This window comes from Callorhinchus milii, unplaced genomic scaffold (genome assembly GCF_018977255.1).
Source record: "Callorhinchus milii isolate IMCB2004 unplaced genomic scaffold, IMCB_Cmil_1.0 Scaffold9, whole genome shotgun sequence".
In the NCBI taxonomy this organism is placed as follows: domain Eukaryota; kingdom Metazoa; phylum Chordata; class Chondrichthyes; order Chimaeriformes; family Callorhinchidae; genus Callorhinchus; species Callorhinchus milii.
Genome location: NW_024704750.1, coordinates 21,784,102 through 21,797,205, shown reverse-complemented (window position 1 = coordinate 21,797,205; position 13,104 = coordinate 21,784,102). Strand labels below are relative to the sequence as shown.

Sequence of the window (13,104 nt, the reverse complement as noted above, 5' to 3'; positions counted from 1 at the left end):
TCCCCAAAAAATTTGGACACTCAATCCAGCACTGTGTGCGGGACACTGCTGTGAACAATTGGCTGCCGCGTTTCACACACTAATAAGACGATGCACTTTATGATATATTCTGTGAAGCGTTTTTAGAGTCTCAACGATGTGATAAGGCACTGTATCAAATGCTAGGATTATTATTATGGATGGATAAATGGATGGGTGGATAGACAGAGAATAGCAGTTTACATCACAGGTCAATGTCCGCACATCGAAATAAATATTGGCGTCGGAGGGGCGTTGTGAGGTGAGGGGGGGAATTAAATGACATTGTAAAAAATAACTGTCTACATACAATCTTGCACATATTTTTTTCAACCTTTTATAAATCCAGGAATGATGGCGTGTCAGGGGAGAGGGCGGGGAGCGGAGAGAGGAAGTCATAGAGTAAACGAAAATGTTAAATGTTGGCAAAAAAAAGGATAAAATACCAGAAAGTAGATATGTTCACAAAACCAACCCTTAACGCCAAGAAACAAGATACGCTGCTGTGCGCAATTGGCTGCCCCGTTACGCCCACAAAATAATAAGTCAATTCACTTTACAGTATATCTTGTGAAGAGCTTTGAGACGTCTCAATGAGATGATAAGGGGCTATATCAAATGCAAGGATTATTATATCAGGTGGTGGGAGGGGTGGGGAACAATCTCCTATTATCTCATGCTTTGATACCTTCAGAACCTGCGGCATTTCTTTTAAGGTTAAAGTTACGTTAAAAAATAACAATAGCCAAGAAACCTTGCAAGGATTAAGAAGGGTATCTTATATTTGACGATGATCATGTTTTAAAATGCAAATATTCATGCGTTTTAGAAACACTAGAGAGAGAGAGAGAGACCTCAAGAGAGAGAGAGAGAGACCTCAAGAGAGAGAGAGAGACCTCGAGAGAGAGAGAGAGAGAGAGACCCAGAGAAGTCTAAAACCTAAATGACAGCAATTCAACTTTACAAAAAAAAATGTACATTTTTTTGTTGGTTGTTTTTACTTGGTTTGTTCTCAAATCAGGTTCAGCCTCGTATCTCCACATGAAAGACATTGCAGAACTTAAAAGAGATTTATACTGTACAATTAAATACCAAAAAAGATTACAACTGAATGTTTATGTACAATAGACTACCTACAAAGTACACAAGCTTTTATAATGTAATAAAATATGTAAACAAATCTTTTGACACAGTTGACTGTGACGACAGAAAAAGTTCACATTTTCACATTTTTTTTGTTCTTTTTTTTTCTTTTTGAATGACTTTAATAACAGTGTTTTTCTGCAGTCGCCTCCTGCCAGCACTTAATGTTCAGTCTCAACACTGCGCGGTTGTTAGTCAAGGTGGGGGGAGAGGTGGAGGGGTGGGGGGGGAAGAGAGGAAGGGAAGAGAGAGATAGAGAGGAGGTTGGAAGGAGGAAAGGCGGATGGGGGAGAGTTGAGGGAGAGTGGGTGGGAGAGAGGGAAAGGAGGAAGAAGTGATAGGAGAGAGGGAGAGAGAAGAGAGTGGGGAAGAGAGGAGAAAGAGAGATAGAGAGAGAGAGAGAGAGAGAGAGAGGTGAGGCGGAAAAGTTGAGAGCAGAGGGGAGGGGGACAGACACGCAATCAATTCATACCAAAAAGCAGAGGAATAAAAAAAAACAAAGTCCGTAGAAGCCAACAATAAAGCAACGTTTAAAACAACGAAGGAGGAGGAGGAGGAGGAGGAGTGGGGAAAAAAAAACCCAAACAACTTCTTATTTTCTCTCAAATAAAAAAAAAGAGATGGGAAATACAAAAGTGAAAACGTTATCTCGTAAATTTGGCCAGGTAATAGTTAGTCAGTCAGTCAGTTTGTTAGACGGTTGGTTGGTTGGTCAATCTTTTTTACGCCAGCAAAACCGAACACCATAAACAGCGATATGATGTGTCTCTCCCTCTTTTATCATTTTTATTAACAATTTTTCTGTTCCTTTTGTGCATGCATCAAATCCATCCACTGAAACTCCGAAACATAGTCATCATCGCTGTGTTATTACCACCCACATACATACACACGCGCTCTCACACACACACACGCGCGCGCGCAGCCTTACACAGCCCGAAGGTACATAACGTGTCGCACGGTTAAAAACAGCTTTAAACCGAAACAAAACAGAGCGATATCTCCCAAATTGATTTCCTCCTCTCCCCAATCTCCTCTTCCTCCGAAAACGTCCTCCCGTCCCCCCCCACCCTCTAGTTTTTAGTTCACTTAGATAAGATATACTGTATATATATATATATAATGTCTCTGTTTTAAATGTCGGTATACTTAATACATCTTTTTTTTTCAGGGGAGGCAGCAAATAATATCAAGAGGATGGCATAAATCCCATCTGGGAGGGGGGGAAGGGATGGAGGGAGGGAGGGAGAGAGAGAGAGAGAGAGAGAGAGAGGGAGAGAGGGAAAGGAGGTGTGTGGATGGGTTTTGTTCGGTTTTGCTTGGAAGGTGTAATCCCATTTCTCACCCAAACCCCCACCCTCTTCCCCCTCTCTCCCTCTCCCTCTCTCTCCTTCCTCCCCACCCCACCCCACTCCCCCCGACCACCCACACGCACACACATACACGCACACACACACACACACAAAAACACATGTATTATACCGGCTCCTATACGTGTCAGTAACATGCTTCACACATGGCAAAGTTTTTAAGTTTTACTGCGGTAACCAAAAGAAAGTGGAGTCCTGTAACTCAGTGGTTAGAGCACTCGCTTTGCGAGCGAGAGACCTGGGTTCAATCCCCGGGAGGTCAGGGCCAAACCTTGGGCAAGTTTCCTTACTCCACACAGAGCCTAATAATAATCCCTCCAAAACCAAAAACAATAATAAATTGGTCATTTTCAATCCACGACTGTTTGTGGGACATTGCTGTGCGCAATTGGCTGCCGCGTTCGCCCACAAATATACAGTCAATTCACTTTACAGTGTGTTCTGTGAAGCGCTTTGGGACGTCCTCCCGACGTGAAAAGCGCTATATCAAATGCAAGGATTATTATTATAAAGTCCCCAAAAAGGAAAATAAAAATATGCATCATCGACGGCGTTACAAGAGCTTGTCGTATTAACAGTCGCTTGCGGGGGAGGGGGGTGCGGGGCGGGGGGAGGAAAAAGAAACGATTACAGCCTCGGAAATGATTCCACGGAGCAGAGTTGGGAACGGGTTCGGTGTTGTGCAGTCACACACGCGCGTTAAAAGCCGTCGTGCATTGCACTAACGACCCGCCACAAGTCCTCGTGTCTCCCAGGCTCGTGATTTTTTTTTCTCTCTCTCTCTCGCCCCCAACATAGTTTGTCTCTTTTTGTGTTTTTTTTTCTTAAAACGTTTTCTTTTTTTCTCTCGAGCGAGTGTGTGAGAGGGGTGGGGTTTGGTGGGTGGGTGGGTGGTGGGGTGGGGTTTGGTGGAGTGAACTTTTCCTCGTGTTTCGGAGTGCGTTCGCACGCGTCCAGCGGGCGAGCGGAGGGAGAGAGGGAAGCTGCGAGGGAGGGGGAGGGAGGGTGTGAGGGGACGTGTGTTTCCCCAAGTTCGCTGAATCTTCTCTTCCTGGACGGATGGGGAGTCCATTTCATTGTTCGTCTCTCTCTCTCTCTCTCTCTCTCCTCATCGCCGTGCGCTCACGCTGTCCGTTTATCCGTTCGTGTGTGTTTAAATATATATATAATTCACCCCCACCACCGCCGCCCCGCGCCCCCACCACTTTTGTTCAAAATATTCTCCTCCTCCAGTGCGTGAGGTGGTGGGTGGTGGAGTGGGTGGTGGGTGGAGGGGGTGTTGAGGGCGCTCCTGGGACTCGCCCCCAGCGTAATCGTCCATGCAAATGCAAGTCGTCGTCGTTGCCGCCGTCTGCCCTCCTCCCCCTCTGCCCTTTCCTCCGCACGTTATACACACACACGCGCACGCACAGTGGCGGCGGACATGTCCAGTCTGTGGAAAAGCGTTACACGTAATACTCCTTCTCCTTGTTCTTGTGTTTCTTGCCGCTGCCGCCCTTGCCGGCGCCGGGCGGCTCGCCCTTGCCCTTGACCAGCGCCCCGTTGGTCTGGGCCGAGTTGCTGATGTAGTTTCGCGTCTCGTCTACCTGATAGGAGCCTTCGTCTCTATTGCGGTATTTGTACATAGCATACAGGAGGATTAGGATGCACAGAGCAGCAGCCGCTACTATGCCCACGACCATCCCCGTGGTGCTGCTGGACTCGCGGACCACCTCAGACGCCCCTGGGACCCTTTTGATGCCCGTCTCCGTGGGGTTTGCTGTAGGTACATTATGGAATACGGGTGAGGTTACGAGCGGGCTCTTCACTTTGGTGCTGTCTACCTCATAAGCAGTGGGCAACGGGAGCAGGACTATATCTGGCTGGGGCATCTGCTCGCGAGTATTGAGTTTACCTGCAGGCAGTTTGGGGGGGGTGACGGGCTGTGACATGGTGGAGCTCAGCAACTGTGTGGGCAAAGCTGCGCTCGAGGTCCTACCGGATTCAGATGCCTCGCTGGGATTAAAGTCCTTGGATTCCCACTTGGGCGCGTGAGCTTTGTAGCCACCTTCGAAGGACGATGTGGATATGGTCTTATCTGTTACCAAGGACAAGTTGGTGTAAAAATCTTCGTCATCAGTAGGGGGGAGGTTAGAGTCAAATGCTTCCCCCGAGCCATAACCAGATATCACCAGGGCGCCATCGCCACAATCATCGTTGTCTTGTTCCGACAGGCAAGGCAACCCCACCTCGGGGAGCACGGACAGGCTATCTTTGGTGCTTTCAATAATGGTCAGAAGAGGTCGGAAGGTGGGGAGGAAGGGGATGAAAGGTGCTGGAGTTGTGACAAGGGGGGAATCTATGGGGTCTTCCGCAATTACAGGGTAAACTAATTCACCTCCTGAAATCCAAAGCCAAGTAAGCGAGAGAGAGAGAGAGAGAGAGAGAGAGAGAAAGAAAGAGAAAGAAAAGAGAGGTTAGCGAAATAAAAAGGTTTTTTTTTTCTTCTTCTTCTCTAGAGAGATATACAGTAAACGCCTGATAACTCGTCACTCTGACGGCGGGGGGGGGGCCGGGAAAAAGGGGTCCCGGTGACGAGTTATCAGGAGCGGTGAGATAGGCTGTGTGGCAATGTATAAATAAATAAGTAAATAATTAATAATAATCCTCGCATTCGATACAGCGCCTTATCACATCTTCGAGACGTCTCAAAGCGCTTCACAGGATATACTGTTAAGTGAGTTGTCTGTATATTTTGTGGGCGGCCAATTAATTGCGTACAGTGGATTGAGTCAACAGTCGTGGATTGAGTGACCAATCTATTATTATTGTTAATTTGTTTTTGAAGGGATTACTACCTCCGGAAAAGCGACTCACAACCGGGTTCCTACTTACTGCAGGTAAACAGAGGCGCGTGGAGTAAGGAAACTTGCCCAGTGTTTCGCCCCCTGCCCGGGAATCGAACCCAGATCCAAATGTATTGGCTGGAATATGACTGAAGCGATTGTGACTAGTTAAGCCAGGGTCAAGTTATCAGGAGTTTACTGTATATATATATATATATTTAAGTAAGCAAGTCACACGACAAAGATAGTAGATAGATTGTTTAGCTGAACGGCGTAAAAAAATAATAAAAAGCAGAGGAAAAAGAATACTCAAACCACTTAAAAAAAAAGTCACGCAGAAAAAGATGAGAGCAATCCTTACTTTTATAACATCCACGAGATTATTTAAAACATCCATCGTTTTGTTAAATTAATCGATAACAATAAGAATTAAGAAAAAAAAGCTTTCGGTACAGTTAGTGCAAAAAAAAAAGAGAGAAAGGTTAGAGAGAGGGAAAAAAAATTCGAAAAAAAAGCTACTTTTAAGAAACCAATTAGAGCACTTCGAAAAAAAAATGCATTACAGCCTGTAATATAGTACGAGAGAAAGATATATATATAATCACGGAATTTTAGTCAACTTACATCAGTAAATTGCCCACATGATTTTAGCGTGAGGAAAATAATTCACAAAAAAAAGAAGGTTGTGTAAGAATATTCTGTCATAACTAACGTAATTAGTCTCTATTTTTTTTAATATTTTTTTTTAAGTTTGTCTCTTTTTTGTATTTTTAGCGATATAAAAAAAAGCAAATTATTTTTGTTTTTTTTTTGCTTGCTGACAAGATAGGTTAGAAAGAGTTGTCTTTGAGGTACGGGGGTTGGGGAGGGAGGGGTTGGGAGTGGGGGGGGGAATTGGGATTGGGGGGGTGGTGGGCAAGTGGGGGTGAGGAGGGGGTTGTGTGGGGTGGGGGGGAGGAGGGGGGGGGATTGGGGGGGGTGGTGGGAGTCAGGTGGGGGTGAGGAGGGGGTTGTGTGGGGGGGGGGGAGGAGGAGGGGGGGGATTGGGGGGGTGGTGGGAGTCAGGTGGGGGTGAGGAGGGGGTTGTGTGGGGGGGGAGGAGGAGAGGGGGGGATTGGGGGGGTGGTGGGAGTCAGGTGGGGGTGAGGAGGGGGTTGTGTGGGGGGGGAGGAGGAGGGGGGGGATTGGGGGGTGGTGAGTCAGGTTGGGAGTGGGGGGAGGAGGAGGGGGGGGGGATTGGGGGGGTGGTGGGAGTCAGGTGGGGGTGAGGAGGGGTTGTGTGGGGGGGGAGGAGGGGGGGGGGATTGGGGGGTGGTGGGAGTCAGGTGGGGGTGAGGAGGGGGGGGGGGAAGAATGCAACACAAGACATATACACTGATAAAATTCACACACAACAGTGAAACTAAACGTTTCAGCAACGCAGTTTGCTTTTGAAATAGTTAAGGTATTAGAAAAAAAATCTGTACATGTGTTAAACTTTTTTTTTAATGGGGAGGGGGGGGGGGGGGGGGATGGGTTTTCGTATCTACAAATCTAATCCTTATTCCTTTAAGTCATTATTGGTTATCTGTTGTGGTTTTTTTTTGCTGCTATTAAAATCAAATCGTCTCTTTTATCTTTTTATCTCTTTATTAAGGTCTCACTGTACACCGATTTAACGCTGCTTTGAGGAGGTAAAAGGGGACTGGTGGGTGGGGGGGTGGGGGTGGGTGGGTGGGGGGGAGAGGGAGAGGGAGGGGAGGGAGGGAGGTGTGGGGAGGGGGAAAGGAGAGCAGGAACAAGAGAGAGAGAGAGAGAGATAGAGAGAGACAGAGAGAGCGACATAGAAAGAAAGTGAGAGCGAGAGATGCTCTTAACTCCTATGAGTGTATTATGTGAGAGATGACTATGAGGGGAGTGAATGAGAAGGTGAACTGCCGAGTCCATGTGAGAGAGGAATGCAGCGATCTGCCAGAGTTTGAGCTTTTAGCTGTAAGGAATGGATTGGGATATTTACAAACAGTGAGCGAAATCGGTACCCATTTGCTCATCCACAGAGAACATCACTCCCAAAACACTGACATATACATTTCACACACACCCTGAGCTGCAACTTCGCCTCCACCGCCAGACTTATTTGTCATCGTAAATATATCCCGACTTATTTATGGTTTTTTTTTAAAAAAAAATCCCCACCAAAATTCTCTCTCTCCCAATAGGAATTAATCATCTCCACGGGGGGGTGGAGGGGGGGGGGGGGGGGGTGGGGGGGGTGGGGGGAGGGGAGAAGCTTTTTTTTTCATTTCTCCAATCATAATAATAGTAATATTAATAATATTAATAATAATAGTAGTAATAATAATAGTAATAATAATAGTAATAATAATAGTAATAATAATAGTAATATTAATAATAGTAATAATAATGGTAATATTAATAATAGTAATAATAATAGTAATATTAATAATAGTAATAATAGTAATAATAGTAATATTAATAATAGTAATATTAATAATAGTAATATTAATAGGCGTAAAAAAAAGGAGAATTTTTTTCTGACTTTCCACTCATAATGAGAATCAGAAGAAGAAGAGTATATTAATTGTATTTTTTTCCCTCCCTCGGTCCCTTTGCAGATAAAACCACTTCAAACTGTGTGGAGCTGCAGATTCCGACTTCCAGAGACAATTTTCGTACCTTTTTTTAAAAATATAATAAAAAGCTGCAGTTGCAATTAATTCATATCACAATAAGACAGTTCAGTCCTTTTAAAAAAATGGGAATACTTGCAAATTTTTTTTTTGCGCGCGATGGTGAGCGCCCATACGAGTGGGTGCGTGGGTGCAAAGGGGTGGGTGGGGGTGTGGGTGGAGGTGTGGGTGGGTGCGTGGGTGCAAGGGGTGGGTGGGGGTGTGGGTGCGTGGGTGCAAGGGGTGGGTGGGGTGTGGGTGTGGGTGGGTGCGTGGTGCGGGGGTGGGTGGGGGTGTGGGTGGGGTGTGGGTGGGTGCGTGGGTGCAAGGGTGGGTGGGGGTGGGGTGTGGGTGTGGGTGGGTGCGTGGGTGCAGGGGTGGGTGGGGTGGGGTGGGTGTGGGTGGGTGGGTGGGCGGGTGCGTGGGTGGGTGGGGGTGTGGGTGGGTGCGTGGGTGCAAGGGGTGGGTGGGGGGTGGGTGTGGGTGGGTGCGTGGGTGCAGGGGTGGGTGGGTGGGTGGGTGCGTGGGTGGGGGTGGGTGCGTGGGTGGTGGGGTGGGTGGGGGTGGGGTGGGTGGGTGGTGGGTGGGTGCGTGGGTGCAAGGGTGGGGGTGCGTGGGTGGTGGGTGGGGGTGGGTGGGTGGGTGTGGTGGTGCGTGGGTGCGTGGGTGGGTGGGTGGGTGCGTGGGTGCAAGGGGTGGGTGGGGGTGTGGGTGTGGGTGGGTGCGTGGGTGCAAGGGGTGGGTGGGGGTGTGGGTGGGTGCGTGGGTGCAAGGGGTGGTGGGGGGGGGAAAAAAGGGGTTTAAAACAAAAGTTGTCCAGGATAAAAAGTTATGGTTAAAGAGTTAAGAACAGTGTGGAAGTGATCCCAACGCACACACACACACTCTGAAGTGGTTCCTCTGCGTAACTCCAAAGCAAAGAAAAAAATCAGAATTAGCTGCACAGAATCCATCCTTTGCCTCAGTTCCCCTCTCTCCCCCCTGAGATCACCCCCCCCCACCCCACAACCCCCTCCACCCCACTTCCCCCCCACCCCCCCCTCCCCCACACACACACACAAAAATAATTGAACCAAATAGATCTCAGCAGTTAGTGTTTTTAAGAGAAAAGAAAAAAAAATCCCCTCCCCACCCCCTCCCCACCCCCACCCCCTCCCCACCAACAACAACAATTCAAAGTACTTTCAAAAACAATTATCCATCCTTCACAACCCCCACCCCACCCCCCCACCCCACCCCTCCCAACCGGTGATACCTTCACCCACACCCCCGCATCCCCCCCTGTCGTTTCCCCCCAAAGAAAGGGGAATTCAAACAAGTTTTATTTGACTTTTTACCCCAAACATAGTTTCGAGGGAACAAACTGTGACAGAGACATTCAGAAACTCTGTGTTAAAGAGAGGCAACACTTTCTCTGTATCACTGTCATTTTTGTTTGGGTGGGGGTGGGGGGGGGGGGTTTGGTGGTGGTGGGGGGGAAGAGTTTTTTTGGGGGGGCTTCTCCCCCCCCTCCCCCTCCCTCTCCCCCACTGCCACTGCTGCAAAACAGACCTTTATGTCTGGAGGTAATGTGGTGCTTCTTAACAGATAGAAGAATTGGCTGAGAAAATAGGACTGCACTTTACTGGAGGGTGTTAACTAACTAACTAACGCTTCAAGTAAGTTGCATTGAGGGAGAGTGCAGAAACAGAACATCAAGCTGGAGTTTGGGGTTTTGGGGGGTGGGGAGGGGTTGGGGTTGGGGTTGGGGTTGGGGGGGAGAGAGAGAGAGAGAAAGGTCACAGGTTAGGAGCACACAGTTTAAACAGCGTCGTTCAATATCGTTAGGAGGGATGGAGAGAGGGAGGAGATGGGAGAGGAGTCGGGTAATTCTGTTATGTTTAAAGGGATGGAGAGTGGGGGAGGGGAGGGGAGGGATGGGCTGGGGGTGGGTGGGGGGGGGGAGGGAGAACAGGGGGAGTAATTCCACAAAAGGGCATCTGGCTTTCGTTTTGGAGACGTCTCGAAGGACGTCGTTGGGAGACAGACGGCTGGTTGTGTTTTGACTGAAACCGCGTCTACGTGATGGTCTGGGATTTTCCGTTTGCCGTCAGCTTCAGGCCATTTCCCCCGGTTTGTGTCTGGCCGCTAACCACCCCCCCCCACCCAATCAATCCCCACCCCACCCCTCTCGTCCTCCCCCACCCCACACACACACAACGCCAAGGGCTTCCTCTAGAAATACCAGCGCTTGACATGTAGGCTATTCCCTCGCTCTGTCTCCCCTTGGATCCTCCTCCCCCCACCACTTCCCCCCCCAACCCTTCCTGCCATCGCCATGCCACCACCCCCTCGCTATGCGCTTGGCTCTCTCACTCCGCCGCCAATCCCATCACTGAGTGACGTCCCCCAGAAGCCGTGTGAGTTTTGCCAACGAGAATCTCACAAGACCTCAGACTACAATAACAGTGATCCCAGCGACTCTCACGTCGGGAGGACGTCTCAAAGCGCGTCAGAGGGTATAAAGTGTAAACGGTAAAGCGTAGTGACTGTATCAACCTCCCATTAAGGGATGGAATGAGGTTAGGAGCCCTCCCCCTTCCCTCACGCTCTCCTGCCCATATTATTGCAAACACTCCGATGCTATCACAGCACCGACCTGTTAAGGTCACGTATGTGTTGCTCATAAGACGTGCGGAGCATTGGGCAGTTACCTTCCTGCCCGCAGCTCAGATACGCATCCCTTCCCACTGAGGGATGGTTCCACCAGTTGGAGGGAGGTGTGGGGTTTAAGCTAATCTCTCCGCCGGCCAATAATAATAATCCTTACATTTGACCCAGCGCCTTATCGCGTCTTCGAGACGTCTCAAAGCGCTTCAAGGGGTATGCTGTAAAGTGAAGTGACTGTTTATTTTGTGGACCAACAGCGGCAGCCAATTGCGCACGGCAGCGTTCCCACAAACAGCCGTGGTTTGAACGACCCAATTAATTTTTTTCGAAGATATTATCCCCCAAAAAGCGATCCGCCAATCGACTAAGAACCGGGTTGCCGCTGGGTCAACAGAGGCGTGTGGAGTACGGGAACTTGGCCAACGTTTCTTCCTGCCCGGGAATCGAAGCCGGGTCCTCTCGCTTGTTATCACTAAACTACCGGACTCCACAAATTAAGGTGGATTGGAAGCCCTGGGCTCCAGGTAAAACCTTTCAGGCAGCTGTTGCCACAAGCCTCGGAGTCTCCTCAGCAGCTATCTGGAAGGCATCTGGCTTCAGCGAGGTGGGAGGACCTTTAACACGAAGCAAAGTGCCCAAGGGATGGATTGCGGGCGATAAACTGTGTGCGATCACAGGGTGAGACCAGCAATCCGAGCGGCTGATTTAACAGCTATTAACCTCGAGTAACGTGAATAAAATGTCTAACTGGCTGCTCGGAGGATTGAAATCCAGCTCGGGAACCTCGGCGCTATTTTGATAAGGGTTAGCGCTGAATGTAAGTGGAGGTTATTTAGAAGACATTAATCTCCCGTGAGTCAGCAATTGCGAGCTGTTAAAGCCGCTACAGCTTAATAATAATCATAATAATCCCTGCATTTGATACAAGTGCCTTTTACACAAGGAGGTTGTCTCACAAATTGCTTTGTAGGATTTTGCCGGTAGGACATCCAGAGAGACAGACACTCTAGCGCAGCACTGCGGGGGACGGGGGTGTGGGGGGGGGGGGGAGAGGGAGGGAGAGAGAGAGAGAGAGAGAGCGCCGCATCGTAGGAGTTGTCGTCCTTCGGATGAGACGTCAAACCAAACTCCCTCCCCGTCTGTGCCCTGTTCAGGTGGATGTTAAAGATCTCGCGGAGAGAAGGGAGATTTTCTCTCTCTCTCTCTCTCTCCCCCCCCTCCCCACCGCGTCCTGGCCGACAATTCTCCCCCCCCCCCCCCCCCCACCATCCCCTGCCCCCCCACCGATAGAATTGGCCGCTCGGTTCATTGCTCACGACGTCCCTGTGCGCAAATCGGCTGTCGCCTTTGCCCACGAAACACAGTCACTGCACTTGACAGTAAACCCCTGTGTCCTCCTGATGTGAAAGGCACTGAGTCAGACATGAGGTCTTCAGATCGCACCTGAGGTCATCCCTCTGTGTTCGTGTTTACGGTCACCTACACCCTCCCTCGGCTCTGCATGGCAGGCGATGCACAAGGGGGGGGGGTGTGTGTGGGGGGGCTTTGCTTTGCATTGCTTACCCACCCACCCAAGTAGCTGCACAAGCCTCGTGATAATGAGATGAGAAGGAAAATTGACAGTAGAGAAAGGTAATCGTAATAATAATCCTTGCGTTCGAGACGGCGCCTTAATCGTGTCTTCGAGACATCTCAAAGCGCTTCGCAGGATATACTGTGACGTGGAGTGACTGTGTAATTTTGAGGGCGAAACGCGCACACCACTACAGTCACCGAGCTCCGAAGACGAGCGAGCGGGTCGCTGGGGTGAGGGTCGCTATCTCATGGGCTTTGTCTCAGTTTGATGCCAGCGTCAGGTCTGAGCCTCGTTCAAACACTGAGGTCAATGACAAGACACACACACACACACACTCTGTCATTGAAGAGCGAGTGTGTGTCGTGTCCGCTTTTGTGTGTGCGAGTGCGTGTCTCTGTGTCTGGTCCCTCCCCAACATCGACTGTCGGACCTTCAGCCTCTCTGCCCCCACCCTTTTGAACTCCTTCCCACAGTCCCTTCGCCTCGCCCTCTCCCTTGCCTCCTTCAAGGCACTCCTCCTCTTTGACCGCACCTTCGGTTACCCTCTTACTTGCTCTCCAACCAACCCCTCCTTATCCCAACCCCCTCCCCCACCCCCCATGCTCGGGTCCAAATCCCTGGCTGTCCAGCGCCTTGGGACATCCTCCCGACGTGAAAGGCGCTGTGTAAATGTAATTTGTTATTGTTGCGTGTGTCTGTGTGTATTGATGTGTGTGTACATGTGCAGGTGTCTTTATGTATGTGCGTGTGTATCTGTGTGTGTCTGTGTCCGAATATGTGTATATGTGGGAGTTAAGCGACTGTGTGTGTGTTTCCAGTTCAAGACCCTGGTCCTGGTCACCTAGGAAGCCCTC

The 13,104-nt window shown here is 49.4% G+C and overlaps 1 protein-coding gene across 1 annotated transcript in view; it reads right to left on the bottom strand.

Annotated features, from left to right (window-relative positions):
* Nucleotides 1–3,760: 3,760 nt before the first annotated feature.
* Nucleotides 3,761–13,104, bottom strand: part of nrxn3a (neurexin 3a) — a 159,821-nt gene continuing 150,477 nt past the window's right edge. Inside the window, exon 22 of the mRNA XM_042338145.1 lies at nucleotides 3,761–4,608. Within this exon, the coding sequence (XP_042194079.1) occupies nucleotides 3,977–4,608 (632 nt within the window). The 3' untranslated portion in view covers nucleotides 3,761–3,976. The remainder of the gene's footprint in view (nucleotides 4,609–13,104) is intronic.